The sequence below is a fragment of the Sorex fumeus genome, unplaced genomic scaffold, assembly GCF_029834395.1.
Source record: "Sorex fumeus unplaced genomic scaffold, SorFum_2.1 ptg000043l, whole genome shotgun sequence".
Taxonomy (NCBI): Eukaryota; Metazoa; Chordata; class Mammalia; order Eulipotyphla; family Soricidae; genus Sorex; species Sorex fumeus.
Genome location: NW_026606100.1, coordinates 28,600,724 through 28,624,440, shown reverse-complemented (window position 1 = coordinate 28,624,440; position 23,717 = coordinate 28,600,724). Strand labels below are relative to the sequence as shown.

Here is a 23,717-nt window from a genome sequence, read left to right as displayed (position 1 = left end):
TAAGATCTCATAATAAGATATCCCCCGTGTACTTACAAACTTTCTTGTTTACATTTCAGTCATACAATGATCAAGTACCCATCCCTCCACCAGTGCCCATTTTCCACCACCAATGATCCCAGCATCTCCCCACCCCCACCCCACCCCACCTCTGTGGCAGGACATTCCCTTTTGCTCTCCCTTTCCTTTTGGGTATTGCAGTTTGCAAGTAGAGGCACTAAGTGGCCATTGTGTTTGATTTATAGCCTACATTTGGCAAGCCATCTCCCAACCCGAGCAGGTCCTCCAAACACCCTTTACTTGGTGTTCCCTGCTCTATCTGAGCTGCCTTTTCCCCCAGCATTTGAGGCCGGCTCCCAAGTCTTGGATTAAACCTTCTGGTCCTTATCTCTACTATTCCTGGGTGTTAGTCTCCTATTCTGATACCTTATATTCCACAGATGATTGCAATCTTTCTATGTCTGTCACTCTCTGACTCATTTCACTTAACATGATATTTTCCATGTTGATCCACTTATATGCAAACTTCGACTCCATCTTTTCATAGTATTCCATTGTATAAATGTACCAGTTTCTTTATTTAGTCATCTGTTCTTGGGCACTTGAGTTTTTTCCAGATTTTAGCTATTGTAAGCAGTACAGCAATGAACATACAAGCGCAGATGTCATTCTATTATATTTTTTTGGCTCTCCAGAATATACTCCCAGAAGTGGTATTGCTGGGTCAAATGGGATCTCAATATCCTTCACTGACCCTTCTGATCTTTTTCAACCTGAAATCTATGTTGTCGGATACTAGTAGGGTGTAAGGATTTTATTAAGCCATCTCTTGCCTGAAGTTCTAAAATATAGGAAGATAATAAATATACTTTTTCCCCCTAGAGCATTGTATTATATGTCGGCATTTCAAGTATATTTAGCAGGGTTCTTAATTAGTTTAGGGTAAGTAATTATCTGCTGAGGATAGAACCAATGCAATTAAGTACCTTTGTTAAGTGACTTTGTACAAAAAGGTCCTCAGAAATTTTTGACCTCTTTCCCTTCTTCCTTCCCCCCTCCCTCCTTCTTCTCTCCCATTCCCCCTCTCTTTTTCCCCCTCTCTTTCTCCCCCTCTCTTTCTTCCCCCTCCCTGCCTCCCTGCCTCCCTGCTTCCCTGCCTTTCTGTTTTTTGGGCTGCACTTTCCAATGCTCAGGGATTATTCCTGGATCTGTGCTCAGAAATTACTTTCGGTGGTGGTTTGGGACCAGAGAGAACGCTGGAGGTCAAACCTGGGTTGGCTGCATGCAAGGAAATCACCCTACCCATTGTACTATCACTTTGGCCTCCTTCATTTTCTTTTTATTGATCAGTGTTACTTTGGTAAAACAGCCAACTTTAAGTATACAATTCAAGATGAGTTTTGAAAATATATTTTTTGACTACTACCACAATCATGATACAGAACTATCTGTATCATTATATAGAACATTTCTCAAAAGGTTTTTTCTTACTTCTTCATAGTCAACAACTACCATCTTTCTTTCTGTAGTCTTAGTTTTACATTTCCTAGACTTTTTTTTTCTTTTTGGGTCACACCCGGTGATGCACAGGGGTTACTCCTGGCTCTGCACTCAGGAATTACTCCTGATCATATGGGACCATATGGATGCTGGGAATCGAACCCGGGTTGGCTGCGTGCAAGACAAACACCCTATCCGCTGTGCTATTGCTCCAGCCCCTCATTTACTAGACTTTTAATTAAAGAATGTAGCAGATAATCTTTTTTTAATTGAATCACCATCACCATGAATACAGTTACAAAGCTTTCATGCTTGAGTTTCAATCATACAATGTTCAAACACCTATCCCTCCACCAGTGCATGTTTTCCACCACCAATGTCCCCAGTTATAACCCTCCCCCCCTTTCCAACCCTTCCCCCTGCCTCCATGGCAGACAGTTTCCCCCATACTCTCTACTTTTGGGCGTTATGGTTTACAATACAGATATTGAGAGGTTATGACTTTTGGTTCTTTATCTTTCAGTACACATCTCCCATCCCTAATGTTTCCTCCAACCGTCATTGTCCTAGTGATCCCTTCTCTATTCCAGCTGCCTTCTCACCCCAGATAATCTTTTATGATGGAATTCTTTTGCTTAGTTAAAAGCTTTGGAAACTCAACAGTGCTGTTACACATATAAATCTTTGTTTCTTTTTATAGTTGAGTATACTCCATTGACCAGATGGATATATTATAGTTAACTTATGCCATTTACATCTTGATGGATTCTTGAGTGTTTTTGTCTATTATGAATAAAATCACTCTGTAGAGTCATGCCTTTGCATGGATGTATGTTTTATTATTTGTTTGGGATACATATGTTAAAGTGAAATTGCTGGATTGTATAGTAAGTATATGCTTAACTCTTTCATAAATTACTATGCTTTGCTTCAAAGTGATTGGACCATTGAACACTCCCACCACTGTTGATGAGAATTCCAGTTTCTCCACAGTCTCATTAGAGCTTCTTGAATGGGTATTCTTTTTTATTTTTGATTTTCAGGTCATAGCCGGCGGTGCACAGGGGTTACTCCTGGCTCTGCACTCAGGAGTTACTCCTGGAGGTGCTCAGGGGACCATATGGGATGCTGGGAATCGAACCAAGGGTGGTCACGTGCAAGGCAAATGCCCTACCCCACTGTGCTATCTTTCCAGCCCTCTGGGCATTCTTTTTTGCTTGAACTATTCTAGTTGTATGCAGTGATGCTTTCATTTATACATACTGTTGACTAAATGTTGATTATTATTATTTTTTCTGGGGGTGGGGGGAGGTTAGTCCACACCCAGTGGTGCTCAGGTCTTACTTTTGGCTCTGTGTTCAGGGATCACTCCCTGCAGTGCTCAGGAAACCATACATGGCTTCCATGATTGAACCCAGGTTGGCGTCATGCAAGGCAAGTGCCCTACCTGCTGTACTACCACTCTGGTCTTGATGTTGATTATTTTTATGTGCTTGTTTTGTTAAATATTTTCTTTATAGAAATGTCTATTCCAGTCTTTATTTTTATTTTTATTTTTTTTCTTTTTGAGTCACACCCAGCCGATGCTCAGGGATTACTCCTGGCTCATGCACTCAGGAATCACTCCTGGCGGTGCTTGGGGGACCATATGGGATGATAGGATCAAACCTGGGTCAGCTGCGTGCAAGGCAAACGCCCTACCCGCTGTGCAATTGCTTCAGCCCCTCCAGTCTTTATTTTTATCTTGAGATAGTTTGTATTATTAAGTCATAAATTTTAAAAATATTTTTGAATACAATTTGGTTTTGTTTTGGGGCCACACTCAGTTATGCTCAAGGCTTGCTTCTAGCACTGTGTTCAAGGATCATTCCCGATGATGCTCAGGGTACTGTCTTGGGATACCAGGGATTAAACCTGGCTGTGCAAGCCAATCACCCTACCCACTGTTCTATTTTTCTGGCCCTTAAATACATTAAAAAATATTCGACTTGAATTACATTTTCCTTATATCTGATTTGCCCTTTCATTTTCTTAAAATATGTTTTTAAGAAAGATTTAATTTTGATGATGTATAATCATTAAACATTTTTGTGTGGGACCCAGCCCCAGCAGCTGACCTCTACTACCCAACTGCTGCCACACTCCAGGCCACTTTCCGGACACATCATAATACACTTTCCGGACACGTCATAAGACACTTCCTACCCATTTTCCTTAATTACCACACCATGTTTGATGGAGTTCAGACAGTAGGCAACAAATCACAGAAATATATATATATATATATATATATATATTTCTGCATATATATATGCCTCTCGGAGAGCCTGGCAAGCTGCTGAGAGTATTCTGCCTTCACAGCAGAGCCTGGCAAGCTCCCTGTGGCGTATTTGATATGCCAAAACCAGTAACTGTTTCAGGTCTAATTCCCCTGACCCTGAAGGAGCCTCCAATTGTTGGGAAAGACGAGTAAGGGGAGGCTGCTACCGGTTCATCCTTCATGCCCTACCGAGGTCACGAGTTGCCCCCCAAAAAGCGGCTCTCTGGCATGGCCATGGCTCCAGAGGCAAAAGGACTTAATCCAGAACCCAGCAGCTTGCGGCAGAAAAGTTAATGGACCATGTGTTAAACTACGGCGCCATGCCTCCCAGGGAGGGAAAGGTTGTTGCTCCCTTCCGCCTCCCCCCCCCCCCCCCCCCCCCGGGCAGCAAGGTAGCTGCCACCTCAGAGCTTATTGGAAAGCCTGGTATGAACCGGCGGTGAAGGGGCAACTGCAGTCTCATGGGAAGGGGGGCGGTGGTACTGGCACGTCCTTCACGCCTTACCAAGGTCACGAGTTACCCTCCACGAGCGGCTCTATGGCCATAACACAAGACACACAGAAACCAATCTCATAATTATCTGGCTCTTTGCAGAAATCCAAAATCATGGCTGCGTGACATTATATGATTCTCATAACCAGCTATAGAAAACAAAATATTTCACAATGCCTTTTCAGCAATTCTGATTGTTTTGGGGGAAATTCTAAACAATAATGGTGCATCTTTTGTCAAAATAATGAATATAATCAATGTAGAGAAGAGTTAAGTAGAAATCATCTGCCTCACAGGCATTTGGAGGGGTGGGGGGTATACTGGGGTTCTTGGTGGTGAAAAATGAGTACTGGTGAAGGGAAAGATGTTTGATCATTGTATGACCAAGACTTAAACCTGAAAGCTTAGTAACTTTTCCCACAGTGATTCAATAAATAAATATAAAAATAAAAAAATTAAGGTGTAGTTCATGCCCAATTCAATCAGCTAATCAGTGGCTGAATAAATAGCAGTACTCCTACAAAAGAAATCTTAGGACTGGGAGCAATAGAGATGTTACTGGCGTTCGCTCGAGTAAGTCAATGAAAAATGGGATGACAGTGACAGTGATACAGTGTTTTTAAAATAGGATTCAAAAATACTTTTGAATGAATATAATTTCAATTACTACTCAAGTATATGGTTTCATGTATTGTCAAGCATATTTTCCTTCCCATTTCTTTTGCCCATTAACATAATTAATTTTAGTATATTCTATACACAAAATTCATTATTTTCTAATTTTTGTTGAATTATTAATTTTTCTTAGAATTATTAATAAAAAACACTGTTTTACTTTATTTCATTTCAGATGCTTCAATATTTTTGTGTATCCACATTTCTGTGGATATACGAAATATGTAATAATTCTTTTGCCTGAAAACTTTCTTTAAGGAGTAGTATGAATCTGAGAAAAGATTTTTTATTAATTAATTTATTGGGTTGGGGGGAATTGAGCTACACTGGTTCTGTGCTCAAGTGACCCCTGGTGTTGCTCATGAAACTGTATGTGGAGCTGGAAAACTTTTAATTCCCTCCCTCCCTCCCTCCCTCCCTCCCTCCCTCCCTCCCTCCCTTCTTTCCCTCCTTCCTTCCCTTCTTTCCCGTGCTCATGTACTTGGCTGGACTGTGATACTCACCAGGGGTTGCACCCCTTAGTTTCATGGCTTGCCATGTGATCTACCAGTCCACACACTTTAGTTGCAGTGTTGCACATGTAGTCACCAGGGGTCACACTCTCTTAATTTTGCTCAGGCATATTCTGGTTGTAGTACTTAGCACGGGTTGTTTAGCTGCTCATGTATCTACAAGGGTTTCCACATCTGGCAGTCATTCTTGCACACTTCAGTTACTAAGTTCATTGATACCTGGCTGCAGTGCTTTGGACATCACACACTCTGTGTGGTGTCAGGAGTCCCAGACAGCAGAACTGCTTGAGCTTTGCTCAGAGCATATGGGTGTCAGTGATGATCAAACTTCCTGCCTTATGCTTTGTAAGGCAAACTGTTTTGTTCCTGAGCCACACCCTCAGACCGCTCTTAAATTTGGGAAACTCTTAACCACTCTTCTTTGGATTCATCTGCTTTTCTTTGTCTTTTAAGATTCAAGTTATGCATGTAATATACTATTTGATTTTGTTTTTCTTAACCTTGATTCTTTGGATTCATCTGCTTTTCTTTGTCTTTTAAGATTCCAGTTATGCATATAATATACGATTTGATTTTGTTTTTCTTGTCCTGGGGTCTCTGATTTGATTTTTTTCTGCATTTTTTAATAGAGTTAGTCTCTTTTTGACTTGTCTTCTCTTGCTTACATTGTTTCTGACCATATCTTCTGTGTATATACACAACCCACTGTGGAGACCACTGACATAAAGGATTGAGTGATAGGTTAAGATTTAGAAGACGGTTCTACTTGATCGTTTTTGCAGACTAATTTATTATTTCTGTGCCTCTCTCTCTCTCTCATTTGTGTGTGGGTGATTTGTGAAAGACTCTGTGGTGCTTTGAGAGACTTCTGGCTCTGTTTTCAGGGGTCACTCCTGACCATGTGGTTGCTAAAGATTGAGCCAAGGTTGACCACAAAGCAAGGCAAGTGCATTTACCTATGTACTCTCTTTGGCTCACTTGTCTCTGTATTAAATTTCATAGTCTATTTTTCATGTGAATAAATAAATGATCATTTTTCTCTTAATTATAATGTAGTCTACAATAGTTAGTCTGTTGGTTAGGACATTTGAGCATATTCTTGCTAATAATTGCCACACTTGTGATAATTTATCTTCTTGGACTTTTTTTTTTCAGAAAAGAATGCTCTCATGATCCTTTACATCTGTGAAATATAGTTAAATTATCAAATGTGTTTTGGTAATTTATTTATGAGAAATAGGCAGAGCCTGGCAAGCTCCCTGTGATGTATTCGATATGCCAAACACAGTAACAACAAAGTCTCCAATGGAGACGTTACTGGGCCCGCTCGAGCAAATTTATGAGAAATAGTAAGTTTATAAAGATCTATGGTTTTGTTTATTGGGTTTGGGATCACACCTGGAAGTGCTCTTGGACTACTCTTGAGCTACTCTGTTTGTTAGTTCAGTGATATTCTATTAGTTATTTCAGTCTTTTTTCCTTTCCTGTAATTTTGAAATTTTCTACTGAAAGATCTTAAATTTCACTCATCTTTCTTTTTCAGTGTCTAAGTTACCATTCATTCAATACAGTATACTTTTTATCATATTTTTATGTCTTGAAGTTTCTTTCTTTCACATATTTTGGTTGTCTGTTTTTGGGTCACACCTGTTTATGCTCAGGGGTTACTCCTGGCAGCCCTGCGCTTGGGAATTACTCCTGCTGGTGCTCATGCTACCAGATGGGAGACCGGGATTAAACCCGGGTTGGCTGTGTGCAAGGCAAATGCTCTATTCGCTATACTATTGCTCCAGCCCCTCTTGCACATATTTCTGTGTTTCTCATTTCAACCCTTACACTTTCTTTTGTCTTCTTAAGTATATAGAATATATTAAAAATAATTTTGAACCTACTTTTTACACTATTGCTTTCATCTATGTCATTTCTAGGTATGTTTATTGATTTTTATTTTATTTGTGGGTCAGATTTTACTACTTCTCTGTATGTCTGGTGAAATTCACGACCATCCTGTTATTCATCGATTGCCTCGAGCAGGCCCCAGTAACGTCTCCTTCATCCTAGCCCTGAGATTATATTCAAGGCTCTTTAGGAGAATGAGACCCATCATTGTTACTGGTATTTGGCATATTGGGTACGCCACGGGGAGTTTGCCTGACTCTGCCCTGTGGGCAGGCTACATTTGGTAAATTAGATGTCACAAAATTTGAATGTTATGTTATTGGAAGCCAGATATTTTTGTGTTTCTTCAAAGATCAAAAAGAAATCATTTTTGGACATATATTTAAGTCCCTTGAAATCATTTTTCTTTTCTTTTCTTTTTTTTCTTTTTTTTATTAAAAATTTTTTTAATAGTGAGACATCATGAGGTACAGTTGCAGACTTACACAGTTTTGTGCTTGAGTTTCAATTATACAATGATCAAATACCCATCCCTCTGCCGGTGCCCATTTCCCACCACCACGGATCCCAGTATCCCTTTAGAAGACTTTGTGAAGACTTTTTTACAACTTTGTTAGTTTTTAATCTTTGGGTTTTTGGTTTTTCTATTGAGACAATACTCTTCCAGGGAAGTACCTTTCTGTGCAATCCCCTTTTACTCAGTACTTAGTGTATTAGGAAGTCTTTTCAGTCTGGCTGGCCTATTCCTATGTATCCTGTGGTTACAGCCCCTCTCATTCACGCCTGGTGTTTCTTTTCCGTAATGCAGAATTTCCTCACCTATAGCAGCCCCTTACCCAGAGGAGTCAGATACAGTCTCTGGTGGAACAGGCGATAAATCAACTCTATTGATTCTCTTCTGCACTCATTTCTGTCAAGTCTAGTTGTTTTGGTCGCTCCTTACTTTGAACTGTTTTCTCAAATTAGCAGAAGAACCCCAAAATTCTCTTTGGGTTCCTATATAAAAGAGATGTCTCTCCAGGCAGTGAGGTAAGCAAAGAGGATTCAGAGTGCTTATTTTTCTTTCTTTGGAAGACATGTCTTGTGTTTTCTGCTCCTTTATATCTGGAACCATCATTTTGCGTGTAGCTTGGTTCTTCTAAAATTTATTTACAGGAAGAAGGTTTATCTGGTTCCTATAATTTCATCATGATTGAACGATTAAATTTGTGATATGATTTTAAGTTTACCAGAGTGTCTTTCAAGCCCCATCTAACTTCCTTGGTGTCTGTCAGGTCACATATCATTTCATGCTAAAATGATTGACATTTGAACATTTCATTAATTTTTCTTCATAGGAAAGTAAGTATAACAGCACAAGTTGATCAATAAATATTTACAGAGCATTATCTGAAAGCATGGAAATCTTATAGAGCCAGAATTCCAGTCATCTGACTTCAGTCCGAGGCATACCACGAACTATATGTGAAACCTTGTGGAATTATTTAGCTTGCCTGACCCTACTTTATTATCTGTAAAATATAAGAGGGGGTGGAATGGGTAACTAATTGGAATGGATGATCAGTTGGTCTCAGACTGAGAGAGCAAAAGCAGATCTGTGGCTTGCTCTTTAAGGGACTTAAATACAGTACATTACATTAAATACAGTACAGTATATTACATTAAAAACGTAATGTAGTTTTCTTCAAAACTCCAGCAAATCATAAAAGACAATTTATTAGAATATTGTTTATGTCAAGTACCTGGAGATTTCAGATTTATTTACCTGATATATTAGCATATAAGTGTGAAGGATAAGATAATACTTACAAGGTTTGGAAAAATAAGATAGATTTTTGTGGTAAAGATAGAATTCAACTAGTTCCTTGAGGGATGGGTAAAAATAATGTTTTCCTTTTTAAAATAAATCAAGGCGACAAAAGTAAAGGAAATAATGTGTTCACTTCTGTTGAATACAGAAAGCTTTCATTTTCTAAAGAGAATTTAGACAATTTCTCATTGTCATTTATGACTCTGAAAGTGCTTTTTTTCTTTTCCTCTATCAAAAATAACAAATAATGTTTTGATAGTGTTAGTGATCATAACACATGATTATGTTGAGATGTTATATATATATATATATATATATATATTTTCAGTTAAGAGTTTTATAGAGCCTCCTAGTGTTTCTTAAATAAATCCTAGATCTAATTAATAAAATTTGCCAAAGTTCCTCATTATTATGTAGCCCCTTGACTTCTGTGTTTCCTACCTTGGAAATATTTTTTTCCTTAATTGCATTCACTGTTTTCCTTGTCTTTTAATGGAAAATTTGAACTGTTTTTTAAAAAATTGTTTGCCAGCTTTCTCTGTCATATTCATTTGACACACAGGTATTGCTTCCCTTTAATCTTAAATTCTCTTTTCCTGCTGCTTTTCTAGCAGTCTTTTTTCTCTCTTCTGGAAAATTATGACAGATGAATAGGTTTCTGTATTCCCAGCTTTCCTAATACACTCTGCATACTGCTCATAAAAATAGCTGATAGTGAGTGACTTCTCTGATTCATATATCTCTGTAAAGCATGGAAGATAAAGCTTGGAGTAAAAAGGCACTTGTAAATTGGCTTCCATCTTGTTTCCCAATTTTTTTCCCCACACTACTGTACTCTAGTCTTAGTATTCTTAGTGAATGTGGAAAAGGGAAGTTACAAACCAGAGACAAGATTTGTAAGGGCATAAAAACGGATAATGTCTTTGAATTTTACACTAGCTGGATTTTTACTTATCCTTTGTGAAAGACTGATTTAGATGTGATTCCTTTGATCACATACATACCCCTGACTTTAATCTCATCCCGTATTTATGCTTTTGGTATTTCCAAGTTATTTTTGTTCTTGTTTTATTAGTAGGTTATGAGTCTCAGGAAGGGAGAAACCAACATTTACTCAGCATTCTTAGCGGTCCATGTTGATCATTGAACATATTATAGGAGATGATTTTTTTGTTTAGATTGATTGCCAGAGTATATATTTCACACTCTCTTGAAAGCCTGGTCCTTTTCAGGACTCTGAGTTCTGTAGGTCCCCTGAGGCTGCCACTAGGAGGCTCCAAAGCCATCCACATGAGAAAATTTGGTTTGATTCCAAGTTAGGCAAGAAATTGATGATGCCAGACAATTCCTTGTCAAAATTTCAGATGTAATTAAATTTTTTTTATTTCCTAGTTACTTTGACAATTAGCAGTCTTGGATTACTTGGTTCTCTGGAAAACTCATATCTAAATGATGAGAATCCAGGATCTAAGAATTCTATTTCTGGTAATCTATCTATACCATGTGGGAAAATCTATTCTCAAAGAAGCCAAATTAGGGTTTTTTGGGCATAGAATGAAGGCAGGGACTACTGATGAACTATCTAGTGCCAAAATATTTCTCCCTCATCAAAAGACATGTGTTGAATGTACGTTTTGGCTTTTATCCTTGCCTGACTTTTGTTTAACTCCAAAAGATTGAATGAATATATTGGATTCCAGTAGAGATTCTCTTAAGAATATTGGGGCTCAATGAGCAAATACTTCAGGCTATTGGCTTTAGCTGATATCCAAGTCTGTTGCTTTGTTGCAGTACATTTCTAAACCAGTTTTAGAAAGCTTAGAATCAAGGGGATTCTTGATATTGGGTAACTCTAGAGATTCTGAGTGGATTTTACTGTTTGACTATTAGGAAGAATAAAAGTCTTTGTATATCTAAATTCTCTTTATTCTTCCCAACTTGAGTTTGTCTTCTGTGATAGTTTTTCAGTTATATCTCTTCTTCCCCTACCTCCTTTCTTAATTCGAACAAGCAAAATCTAGCCCAGTGGTCTACCTAATGCCTTAGTTTGACTAAGTAGCACTATAGCATTGTCCTCCCATTGTTGATAGATTTGCTTGAGTGGGCCCAGTAATGTCTCCATTGTGAGATTTGTTGTTACTGTGTTTAGCATATCAAGTACGTCATGGGTAGCTTGCCAGGCTATGCCACGGGGGCGAGATAGTCTCAGTAGCTTGCCGGGCTCTCTGAGAGGGGCAGAGGAATCGAACTCAGGTTGGCCAGGCTGGCTATGGGAAAAAAATAACCCCAGAGTCCCTGAATGAACCTAGGTTTTATGGAGGTTGGTTACATAGTTGTTCTAGTTTGAGTCCAGTTCTTTTCTAAGAACTAATGCCTTACTTTAAGCTGCATAAATATTTCTGATTACATATAGTCCTTTCAGGAAACACTGTATTTAGGAGTGAATGGAATTTCAGCAGTTGAAGATGAAAGAAAAAGATGTGATACATTTTGTTAGTGTAAAGTAGCATCAGACCCAGTTTTACAGGGATTCTCACTTGAAAATAGATTTCAAGTCTATTGGGCATGAGGCCTTGGGCTGATGAAAAATCAGGGCTATTATTAGTATTGTGAGGAGAGCTTTAGAAACACGTAAAAGATGAATGATCCAACTTGGGAAGACTGCTTCTGGATTCAGCTTCCAACCCAATTGTATTGTGTGTTTTCATGAACATTCTTGAGTTGGAACCAAGAGTAGAGATATACTGCAGGCCATCAAGAAGGGAGCTGGAACAGAGATATGCATATTTATGGGCATCTGCCAAGTATTCATATATACTTACATATAGTTGGTAAAAATGAATGAAAATACTTGCCAATTCTGTCAGGGCATCATTTTTTCAGCTGGGTGATGAAGTGGAAAGAATACTAGAAGTAGGAAACCTGGGTTCTGATCTTTGCGTGGTACAAAATGTTGCACAATCTTGAGCAGATCACTTCATTCCTGACTCCAATTTCCTTGTCTGTAAAATCTGAGAGGATTCTACTTCTGCTTGTCTCTGCAGAGCAGGAGTTGGCTGATTACGAGCTGCCGTCACCTGTTTTTGTAGTTTTGCTGTAATGCAGCTATCCCTATTGTTTATAGTTGCTTTGTATTACAGCAGAGCTGAGTAGTGCAAAGAAACTATATGGCTCACAAATCCTAAAATATTTACTGTTTAGCTTCTTAGAGAACAGATCTGCCAGTTCCAACTTGGAGAACATTTGGAAAACTGGGGTTGGAGGTTTCAGTCATTGAGACTGAAGATACCACTGAGCTTGGGTTTGTGGGGTCCATGAATGTGAGACATCAAGCACGGAAGGCTGTAATGAAAAGCTGCTTCACCTGAAGTTGTAATAGTTCCTTCCCAGGCATGTTTTCCTTATTTTTTGTTGTTTGTTATTGTTATTATTTTTTTTGGGGGGGGGAGTGCTACCAAGTGGGTCTTAGGCCAAGTGGTTCTTGGCCGCTGGACTTGTAGTTCTGTTTTTGGACTTTAGGGTGCAGTGCTGCTTGATATCATTGCTGTCCTGAAGTGCTGGCTGTGCTTGGGGACCTACAGGGCCACACTGGGTGATGCTCAAGGGAACCTTTGGTGCCTGGAAGCAAAACAGTGTTAAGTGCATGCAAGGCTAATGGCCTTAACCCCTGTATTGTATCTTCAACCCTGTTTTCCTTATTTTTGATTCTAAAGAGATTCACTTTTGAAAACCATACCAATACCAACTATGATAGGCTATGAAGGCAACTTCCCAGATGAAATGCATTAAGGATTTTTGCTGTCAGATTTTTGTGTTTGTCTATGTAGTGTGTGTGTGTGTGTGTGTGTGTGTGTGTGTGTGTGTGTGTGTGTGTAATAGTATTTGGTGGCTGTTAGGGCTTACTCCTAGTTCTGTGCTCAGGGATCACTCCTGGCCATGCTTATGTGACCAGTATATGGTGCTGGGGATTAAAACAGGGTTTGTAGCATGCAAACACCATACTTCTGTACTGTCTCTCTGGCCCTAGGATGTTTTTAAATCATGTTCATCACTATCACTGTCGCTGTCCTCCCGTTGCTCATCAATTTTCTCGAGCGGGCCCAGTAATGTCTCCATTGTGAAATTCTTTGTTACTGTGTTTGGCATATCGAATACGTCATGGGGAGCTTGCCAGGCTCTGCCGTGCAGGTGAGATACTCTCGGTAGCTTGTCGGGCTCTCCGAGAGGGGCGGAGGAATCGAACTCGGGTCGGCCATGTTGGCTGCGTGCAAGGCAACCGCCTACCCACTGTGCTATCGCTCCAGCCCATCAGTTTTATGCTGAATGACAAAAAGTTAGAAGCATTTCACCTAAAATCAGTGCCCACAGGTCACTATTATACTGGAGCTTTCAGCTAGCACAGTGATCTCAGTAACAGAAAAATCTGAGCATTCACCCCGTTTGCAAGCTTAACTCATGCCTAAGTTTCAAGGATGTTTGCAGAAGATATGAGACTTTTGGCTCAGAAACAAAGAAGTTAACTTATTTAATTTTGGTTTTTAGACCACAGTGGGAGATTCTCAGGGGCTGCTCAGGGATTACTCCTGCCACTGTACTCCTGGCACCACACCTGGTGGTGCTTGGGGGAAACATATAGGATGTAGGGGCTCCAACCTAGATTGGCTACATACATGGCAAGCACTCCTTACCCACTGTACTGTTCTCTGGCCCCTTACTTATTTTAATAGAAGTAGCTGTGACCATATATATATCTTTTTGATTTTGAAAAATTATTGAAATTCATTTTAGGAACCAGAACTTGCTCTCTCCTGAGGAATGTTATATATATATACACACACACATACTCTTTGAAGAATGTCTATTCTATAGATGCTGTATGTAGTGTTTTGTATGTGTCATTAGGTCATGTTGATAGTATTGTTCCAGTCTTCTAGGTGATCTTAAAGTTAATTTTCTTTTTAAATTGAATCACCATGAGAACAGTTACAAAGCTTTCAGGTTTAAGTCTCGGTCATACAATGATCAAACACCCATCCCTTCACCAGTGCACATGTTCTACCACCAAGAACCCCAGTATATCCCCCATCCCACCCTTCCCCCTGCCTGTGTGGCAGATGATTTTCACTTTATTCTCTGTTTACTTTGATTACATTCAACTTTTCAACAGAAGACCCACTATTATTATTTGGAATTTTCCTGCAACAATCAGACCTGCCGAAAAGGCATCATTTGATAATTTGTTTTCTATTGCTGATAATAAAGAACCTTTGATGTGTGCGGCTGTGCGATTTTGGATTTCTGGTATTTCAATAATTAAGTCCAGAGGGATTTCTGCCAGACGCCGTTGGGTTCTGAGATTGGTTTGTGTACCTCTGGGATCATGGCCATTCAGGAGCAGAGGAGCCGTTCGAGGGCAGCAACTCAGGGTCTCATCCAGGTGGGGGGAAGGGCCGGTTCCGCCCCCTCATCCCGACAGGCCCTGTGCACCCCATCACTGCAAGCTTGTACCTCTCTGTCCAGTAGGCTCTGAAAGATGGCGGTCACCATGCTGCTACCGAGGGGGGAAAAGGAGGAGGGACAAACACCTTTCCCCTCTCAGAGCAGCCCGGGGCCATGGCTTAGTTCAGTCCAGAAACATTTCTGCCAGAACACACTGGGTTCCAAGATTGGTTTGTGTGCCTCTGGGATCATGGCTGTTCAGGAGTGAGGAGCATTTTGTGGTAAAGTTAATTTTTTTTTAAAGGCATTGTGTTTTATAATACTGTTAATGGTAGGTTTATATGCATAAAACATCCTAGCACCACAACCCTCCACCAGAGTGTCCACTTCCCTTCACTATGTATGTCTATATTTCTGCAAAATTTTATCACTTATATGAATACTATAACAACAAACTCTTTCACTGCACAGTAGCCACAGTCTCATGCTGTTTTTCATAAATTTTTTATCACCAAAGTTTTGACATTTAAGAAATGTTGCATGCATGTAACATACGGTGTATTGCATTTTAAGACTGTCTTTTCTCCTAATTTTGGGTAATTTGTAATTTGTGCCTTTGTCAGTCTAACTCAAGGGTTCTCTCTTTTTAAAATTTTTTATTCTTTTTAATTTTCATATTTTTGGTTAATTTTTTATTATTTTTCAAAAAATCAATATTTTGTGCCATTGATTTATTGCTCTTGTTTTTATATTTTCTATTTCATGAATTTTCAGTTCTGATGTTTACTATTTTCTGATTGCTTTGCATTTTTTTCCTAATTTCCAAGTGGTAACTTCACTTATTGATTTGAACTCTCACTTCTTTTCTGATGTAGGTATGTAAAATTGTAATTTTTCTCTTACTACAGTTCCATAATATTGATATCATGTATTTCCATTTTAACTCTGTTTAAAATATTTTCTAATCTTCCATGTGATTTCTTTGACTCTTAAGTTATCTTGAAGTGTAGTTTGGTTTTTCAGTATTTGTGAATTTTCTAGAGATCCTTTTATTAGGAATAACTAGTTTAATTCCATTGCTGTCTGAGAACATAATTTGTGTGACTTTATTTTAAATACATGAGACTTATTTCATTATCTATGATTATTCTGATTATATTTGATGTATGCGTAGAAACCAGATGTATTCTTTTGTTTTCTATGACCTATTAATGTTGGTAAGTTAAGTTGTTAGCTAGTGTTTTTCATAATTTCTATACACTTAGTGATTTCTGTTCAATTCTACCAAATATTGAATAGGGTTTTACAGCTCTAAATTGTTGAGTTCCTACTTTTAGTTCAGTTAAATTTTGCTTCATGTATTTATAACTCCCATGTTAGGTGCACATACATCTAATATTTATAATGGTTATATTTGCCTAATATATTCACCTTTTATTATCATACATTCTCTCCATTTGCCTCTGTAGTATTTTTTTAAAATTATTTAATTGTTGTTTGTTTTATTTAGTGGCCAGAAAAATGGTGCAGAGGGTACATGATTGGTTCCTTAAATATCACTGGCAGTGATTCCTAAGCACAAAGCCAGGAGTGATTCCTAAACACAGAGTCAGGAATAAGCCCCGAGCAGCATCATCAAGTGTGGCCACAATGCAAAAACATAACTAACCAAACAAAAGAGAATATTTTATTTAGTCATTGTAAATTTAAAATTATAAAGGCCCTCCCGTTGATCGTCGATTTGCTCGAGCGGGCCCAGTAACGTCTCCATTGGAGACTTTGTTGTTACTGTGTCTGGCATATCGAATACTCTCGGTAGCTTGCCGGGCTCTCCGAGAGGGGCGGAGGAATCGAACTTGGGTCGGCCATGTTGGCCGCTTGTAAGGCGAACGCCCTACCGCTGTGCTATCGCTCCAGCCAAAAAAAAATTATCAGTTAAGAATATAACCATTTCACTCCGGCACCACCATGACCCCAGAGATACACAGACCTAATTCAGAACCCAGCAGCTTTTGGCAGAGTTGTGAATGGACTATGCATTAAGCTATGGTGCCGTGCCCCCAGCCCCAGGAGGGAAAGGGTGTCTGTCTCTTCTGCCTTCCACTCCCCCACTCCCTACCCCTGCGACATGGTGGCTGCTGCCTCAGAGCTTATTGGACAGCCCAGGTATGAGCCAGCAGTGACAGGGCAACTGTGGCTTCATGGGGTGGGGGAACGGAACCAGCACTTCCTTCTTGCCCTGACGAGACCAGGAGTCGCTCCCAACGAGCGGATCTCTGGCAAGGCCATGGACCCAGAGGCACACAAACCAATCTTGGAGCTATGCGGCTTTTGGCAGAAATCCCTCCAGACTTAATTAGTAAAATATCAGAAATCCAAAATCATATGCTCTTCATAACCAGCAATAGAAAACAAATTATTTTATGATGTCTTTTCAGCAGGTTTGATTGTTGGGAGAAAATTCCAAATAATAATGGTGCATCTTTTGTCGAAATAATGAATGTAATCAAAGTAGAGAGAGAGAGAGAGTTAAGTGGAAATCATCTGCCTCTCAGGCATGGGGAGGGGCAGGATCGGGGGTATATTGGGGTTCTTGGTGGTGGAAAATATGCACTGGTGAAAGGATGGTTGTTTGATCATTGTTTGACCGAGACTTAAACCTGGAAGCTTTGTAACTGTTCTCACGGTGATTCAATAAATAAATTTAAAACAAAACAAAACAAAAAATCAAAATAAAAAAAAAGAATATGGGCTGGAGTGATAGCACAGCAGGTAGGGCGTTCGCCTTACAAGCGGCCAACCCGAGTTCGATTCCTCCGCCCCTCTCGGAGAGCCCGGCAAGCTACTGAGAGTATTCGATATGCCAGACACAGTAACAACAAAGTCTCCAATGGAGACGTTACTGGGCCCGCTCGAGCAAATCGACGATCAACGGGAGGGCCTTTAACTTTAACTTTAACCATTTTAGCTTCCTGTTGTTAATGTTTGTATTTATTTTTTCATTAAAAATTTTCAATCATTTTGTGACTTTAAGTCTAAAATATGTCTCATTTTAAAAGGCCCTCCCATTGATCGTCAATTTGCTCGAGCGGGCCCAGTAACGTCTCCATTGGAGACTTTGTTGTTACTGTGTCTGGCATATCGAATACTCTCGATAGCTTGCTGGGCTCTCCGAGAGGGGCGGAGGAATCGAACTCGGGTTGGCCGCTTGTAAGGCGAACGCCCTACTGCTGTGCTATCGCTCGTTTTAGCAGCATATATTTAAATCTTTTTAAATCTTGATTTGACTGTTATATCTTTTGATTATAATGTTTAACCCATTCACATAATTTATTGATATGATTAAATTTGTGTCTGACATTTTCATGTCTTCTATCATTCTTATGTTTACTGCCTTTATTCTTGTAAAACAAATTATGTGTATATATATTCTATTTTATATATTTATGCATTTTTATATTATCTGTCTAATTGCTCTATTGACATGCATGGGATATAAAGAAACATATTAGGGGAATAAAATAACAAATGCCCATAGGTAGTAGAAACTAAGAACTGGTCTTCAGTAGGAAGCCTGGGAGTCGGGTGAGGGTGCGGAATAAGAGGAGATATTGGGAAAAGGTGGAGTGAAGTAGACACTCTACTAGAAGGTGTGATGCTGACATATTTTATTCACAAAATCCTACCACTAGTAGTTTTGTAAACCATAGTATCTGCAATTAAATAGAAAATATTATTTGTTCTGTTTGTTTTTATGTTATAGTATTTTCAGTTATTTTCTTAGTGATTGTTTTAGGGATTGTACTATGCATTTTTACATAACAAAGTCAACTTCAAGTTGATAACTGAATTTTGATAAGCTGTGAAGGTGAGATTCATTTTCCTATCTCCATTGTATTTTATATATTAAAATTTACATATGACTAGAATTTTTATGCAATCTTAAGAATTTTAACAAAAATGTTATAAAGTATATGTATATATATTTAATGTTATAAAGTATATATATAAAGTATATATATATTTTTCATTTTGAGAAATTTTCTATTTATTGCAGATTAGCTATTAGCATCCCTTTTATTTGTTATTTTATTTATTGAATCACTGTGGGGACAGTTACAAAGTTTTCAAGATTAAGTCTCTGTCATACAATGATCAAACACCTTTCCCTTCACTAGTACTTATTTTTCACCACCAAGAACCCCAATATACCCCCTTCCCACCCCTCCCAATACCTGTGAGGCAGATGATTTCTACTTAACTCTCTCTTTACTTTGATTACACTCATCATTTCGACAAAAGGTAAAGGTAAAAAGGTAAAGGCCCTCCCGTTGTTCATCGATTTGCTCGAGCGGGCCCAGTAACGTCTCCATTGGAGACTTTGTTGTTACTGTGTCTGGCATATCGAATACATCACGGGGAGCTTGCCAGGCTCTGCCGTGCGGGCGAGATACTCTCGGTAGCTTGCCGGGCTCTCCGAGAGGGGTGGAGGAATCGAACTCGGGTCGGCCATGTTGACTGCGTGCAAGGCAAACGCCCTACCACTGTGCTATCGCTCCAGCCCCTTTGACAAAAAATGCACCATTATTCTTTAGAATGTCCCCCCAACAATCAGAACTGCTGCAAAGGCTTTGTGAAATCATTTGTTTTCTATAGCTGGTTATGAGTACCATAGCAGCTGCGCAATTTTGGATTTCTGATATTTTACTAGTTAAGTCTGGAGGGATTTCTGCCAAAAGCCAGATAATTATGAGATTGGCTTCTTTGCGTCAGGTGTTATGGCTGTGCCGGAGAGCCACTCGTGGGGGGCAACTTGTGATCTCAGTAGGGTGTGAAGGCTGAGCCGGTACTGCCCCCCTTCCCATGAGTTTGCAGTTGCCCCATCACTGCCAGCTTATAAAGTATATTTTTATCTTTATCTGTATTCTTATATTCTAATGTATTTCATTTTTTGTATGTGAATTCAAGTTTTGATCTAATGTCATTTTCTGATCTAACACTTTTATTTCTTGTATTGCAGTTATACTAGCAACAAATTTAATCTTTTTAAATTATGGAAATGTTTTTATTTATTTATTTTTGTTGTTTTCCTGAATTATAGTCTTTTCTTTCAGCATTTTGACTGTGCAGTTCTACCGCTTTCTGGCCTCCATTGTTTTAGATTAGAAATTAACTATTATTATTGCTCTCCCTATGAAATGAATTTTTTCTTGTTTTTAAGATTTTATTTTTGGATGTGTTTTCAGCAGTTTTACCACAAGTCCAAGTTTAGATTTCTTTGTAATGACCTGGGAAAAAGTGTGTTTTTTTTGTATTTTTTGCATTTTTTTTGTATTTGTATTTTTTGTATTTTTGTATTTTTCTGTATTTTATTTTTATCTCCTGTTTTTCATATTAGGTTGTTTATGTTGGTCTCTGTTATTGCCTCTGATCTTCTAGTGCATTTAAAATTTTACTTACTATATTTTTCAACCCTGAGATAGTCATTTGATCCTTTTCAAAAGAAAGTTTCTATTTATTTCAAGCAGCTACTTGTAGGTACTTAACTAAGATAAATGAAAACAACTTTCAACAAGTAGATCAGAAAACAAATGTTTTTAGTGACTTTACTCATTATTATAAAAATAGAAACAAGGTATAACTATCAATAGATATTGACAAAAATATAAGCTATTCATAATGAAATATTACTTAGCAATAAAATGGAATGATGTGGGGCCGGAGCAATAGTATGACGGGTAGAGCATTTACCTTGCACATGGCTGACCTGGGTTCGACCCCTGGCATCCCAGATGGTCCCCCAGTCACCGGCAGAAGTAATTTCTGAGTGCAGAGCCAAGAGTAACCCATGAACATTGCTGGGTGTGACCCAAAAAGCCAAAATAACCCCCAAAACAAAAACAAAAGGAACGGAGGGACATTCTTGTATATGCAATAGAGATGAAATAATTCCTCAAAATACATGTAATAAGATGAAATAATTCTCAGAAATATTCAAAGTGAGAGAAATAAGACAAACCTAATTATTTTATGCTCAGGACTTACTCCTGGCTCTGTGCTCAGGGATCACTCTTGGCAGTGCTTAGGGACCAGTGTATTCCTGGTATTGGAAGTGGGGTCAGCAGTGGTCATGGCAGCACTTTACTGCCTCTTCAGGCATTGATTTACTTTTTGCTTTATTTTGTTTTTATTTTTTGTGCCACAAACAGTGGTGCTCAGGGCTTACTCCTGGCTCCGCAGTCAGTAATCACTTTTGATGGTGCTTGGAGGACCATATGGGATGCTGAGAATTGAACTGGGTCTGCTGCATGCAAGGCAAGCACCTAACCCACTGTACTACCACTGTAGCCCCAGTCCTTGATTTACTTCTTTATTGGTAAAGGTAAAGGCCCTCCCGTTGTTCATCAATTTGCTCGAGCGGGCCCAGTAACGACTCCATTGGAGACTTTGTTGTTACTGTGTCTGGCATATCGAATACGTCACGGGGAGCTTGCCAGGCTCTGCCGTGCGGTCGAGATACTCTTGGTAGCTTGCCGGGCTCTCTGAGAGGGGCGGAGGAATCGAACTCGGGTCGGCCATGTTGGCTGCGTGCAAGGCAAATGCCCTACCGCTGGGCTATCACTCCAGCCAGTCTTTATTGAAATATTAATTTAAAATATTTACGTTTGAAGTAATGTTGATTTATAGGAGCATAAATGTATATATATGTATATATATTTTAGGGATAAGATGTTATCATCTGATACTCATCATAAAAGTGTTAATATGGCTCCACCACAGTTCACTGAGATCTTTCTTGGTTTTAAATTTTAAAGAACCATGATCATCTGTGCACATCCCAATCCCCTCCCTTTCCCTAATATTATAGCTTTTGTTACTACACATTGGTGGTAAAAAGGGCGATGGTGTGTCTGGGTCACTCCTGGTGATACTCAGGTACTGTTCCTAGATCTGTGTTTAGGAGTGACCCCTAGCAGTGCTTGGGGAACCATATCTTGTGCCAGGGATTAGAACCGGGCTGGACAGGATGCAAGGAGAGTACAGTAATACCTGTTCTATCTCTCTGGCTTATACAGATTTCTTAAGTGGAAAGGTAGGGTGTCACTGAGTATTGCTTAAAGCGTCATATCTTTCCTATTGATACCATTAAAATGGATATTATTATTTTTCCCTTCCAAAGCTCCTAATTTCAATAGTGACAGCATTTTTTTTCTCAGCATTTTCTGTCAAACCTTTTAAACTTTGCTCTGTAAAATTGGAAAGTTTCTAAATTTGTAATTCAGATTATTGTTGATAGTTTTATTTATTTCTATGATAATCAGCTGAATTATATTTTAATTTGTGAAAATAAACAAAGTTAGGGCATAAAAACTCTTCCCTAAATGGGACACATTGTAGATGAGTGTTTCTGTTTGGAGAAGGCTGTTTTCTGGAGAATACATCTGCTTTGAGTGAAACTCATACTGAAGTACTGAAAGCAGCTTCTTGCTAATGGGAAAATAATTGGAAAAGAGACGAATCTGCAGTGACTTGAGTCCTACTCTTGTTTTCTTCAGTGACCCACAAAATATTTCTAGATTGAAAGAGTGATAACTGATTCTGAACTGTACCCAGAAGAACATGAAAAATAGCAGGAGAAATCCTGAGTAATTGGCCCACAGAATAGCAATCCTAATTGTGCTAAAAGGACTTGAGTAGGTGTAAATTTGAAAATAGGTCAAGTGTCTTGAAAACACATGCTGGAACTATTACCTGGTCCAATAGCCAGTGTTGGAGGAAATGATATCATCGTTTCTAGTATTCTATGTTGCATTCCCCCCCCCCCCCCCCTTACAAAGAATGAATGACAAGGAATGTTAAAAACAGGCCATAGGAAGTGGTCCTAGAGGTAAACTAAGATTAGTAATGGAGGAGCTAGCATCTTAAATGAGGTCAGAGAAAGCTAAGAAACAACTCTCCCATGATTTTAAGTGACCAGAGGATCTTGCAGGATGTATAATGGAGTTAGTTCAGACCTACTTTGAATTTTCTTATTCTGATGGAAGTGTGTGTGTGTGTGTGTGTGTGTGTGTGTATGTGTGTGTGTGTTTTGGTTGTGTTTCCAACTTCCTTTATTTTCTTTTTTTTTATAGACATTGTTCGAAGTGATGTTGCGTTGGACAAGCAGAAAGGCTGCAAAATTGCCCAACACCCAGATATCATGCTGGAGCTCCAAAGAGAGAAGGCTGCTCAGATGCATCTGGTTCTTCTAAAGGAGCAATTCTCTAATACTTACAGTAATCTCATATTAACAGGTAAGGCCATTGAAGTCAGCTGAAATATTAAAACTAAAAATTAACAACTCCCTCAGCAACTTGATGTGTGGGAGACACTATATTGGGGTTCAAATGGGCTTAAATCTCTCTGTGTCCACCCACTTTAATCTTTTTATCTCTGTTATGTATGTTGTCTTCTTATCAGAAATATTTCTTGTAGTTATCAGATCTATTTTGACCGAAGGTTATGGGCAAATCATTATGTGTGTTCTTCAAAGACAGAACCAGTAAAAACCTAATGACGTCTTAAAAACTCTTTTAGAAGTGTGCCAATAGATCGAGAGCATTACTAAATTTGGTGTCAAAGAAGTAGTTGTTTTCTCCTTTCTGTATATCTCCTTTTTATGAACTCTGTGAATGCAAAGATGAAATGTAAAATAGATAATTATCCACAGACAGGACTGAAAATGTTTTATTTGTGGTGAAGTTGAAAGTATCTGGGGAGTATGATTTTCTTTTTAAGAGGGGGAAAAAAGCAATAAAATGAGCAAAAAGGCTATGAGACCTAAACTATATTCTTTACATCCTTGATTCCAAAAGGGATGTGTGTGTGTGTGTGTGTGTGTGTGTGTGTGTGTCAGAAATCCACGGCAAAGCAGTTTTCATAAGACTGCCTGCAAACTTACAGGAAAAAAAGGGTGCGAGTTTCATGCTTTTGTGAAGTGTTGGAAAAGATTCTAATAGCAGATTCTAATGTGAGAATCATGAAGGACTTAGATGAACTAAGAACTGTTGAAATTACCTTCATTTTCTT

General features: G+C 38.8%; 1 protein-coding gene across 2 annotated transcripts in view; it reads left to right on the top strand.

Annotated features, from left to right (window-relative positions):
* The window catches only part of HPSE2 (heparanase 2 (inactive)), a 652,320-nt gene that overhangs the window by 42,939 nt on the left and 585,664 nt on the right, over positions 1–23,717 (top strand). For both annotated transcript variants that reach the window (XM_056120796.1, XM_056120795.1), the window contains exon 3: positions 22,781–22,942. In XM_056120796.1, coding sequence (XP_055976771.1) covers positions 22,781–22,942 — 162 coding nt within the window. The remainder of the gene's footprint in view (positions 1–22,780; positions 22,943–23,717) is intronic.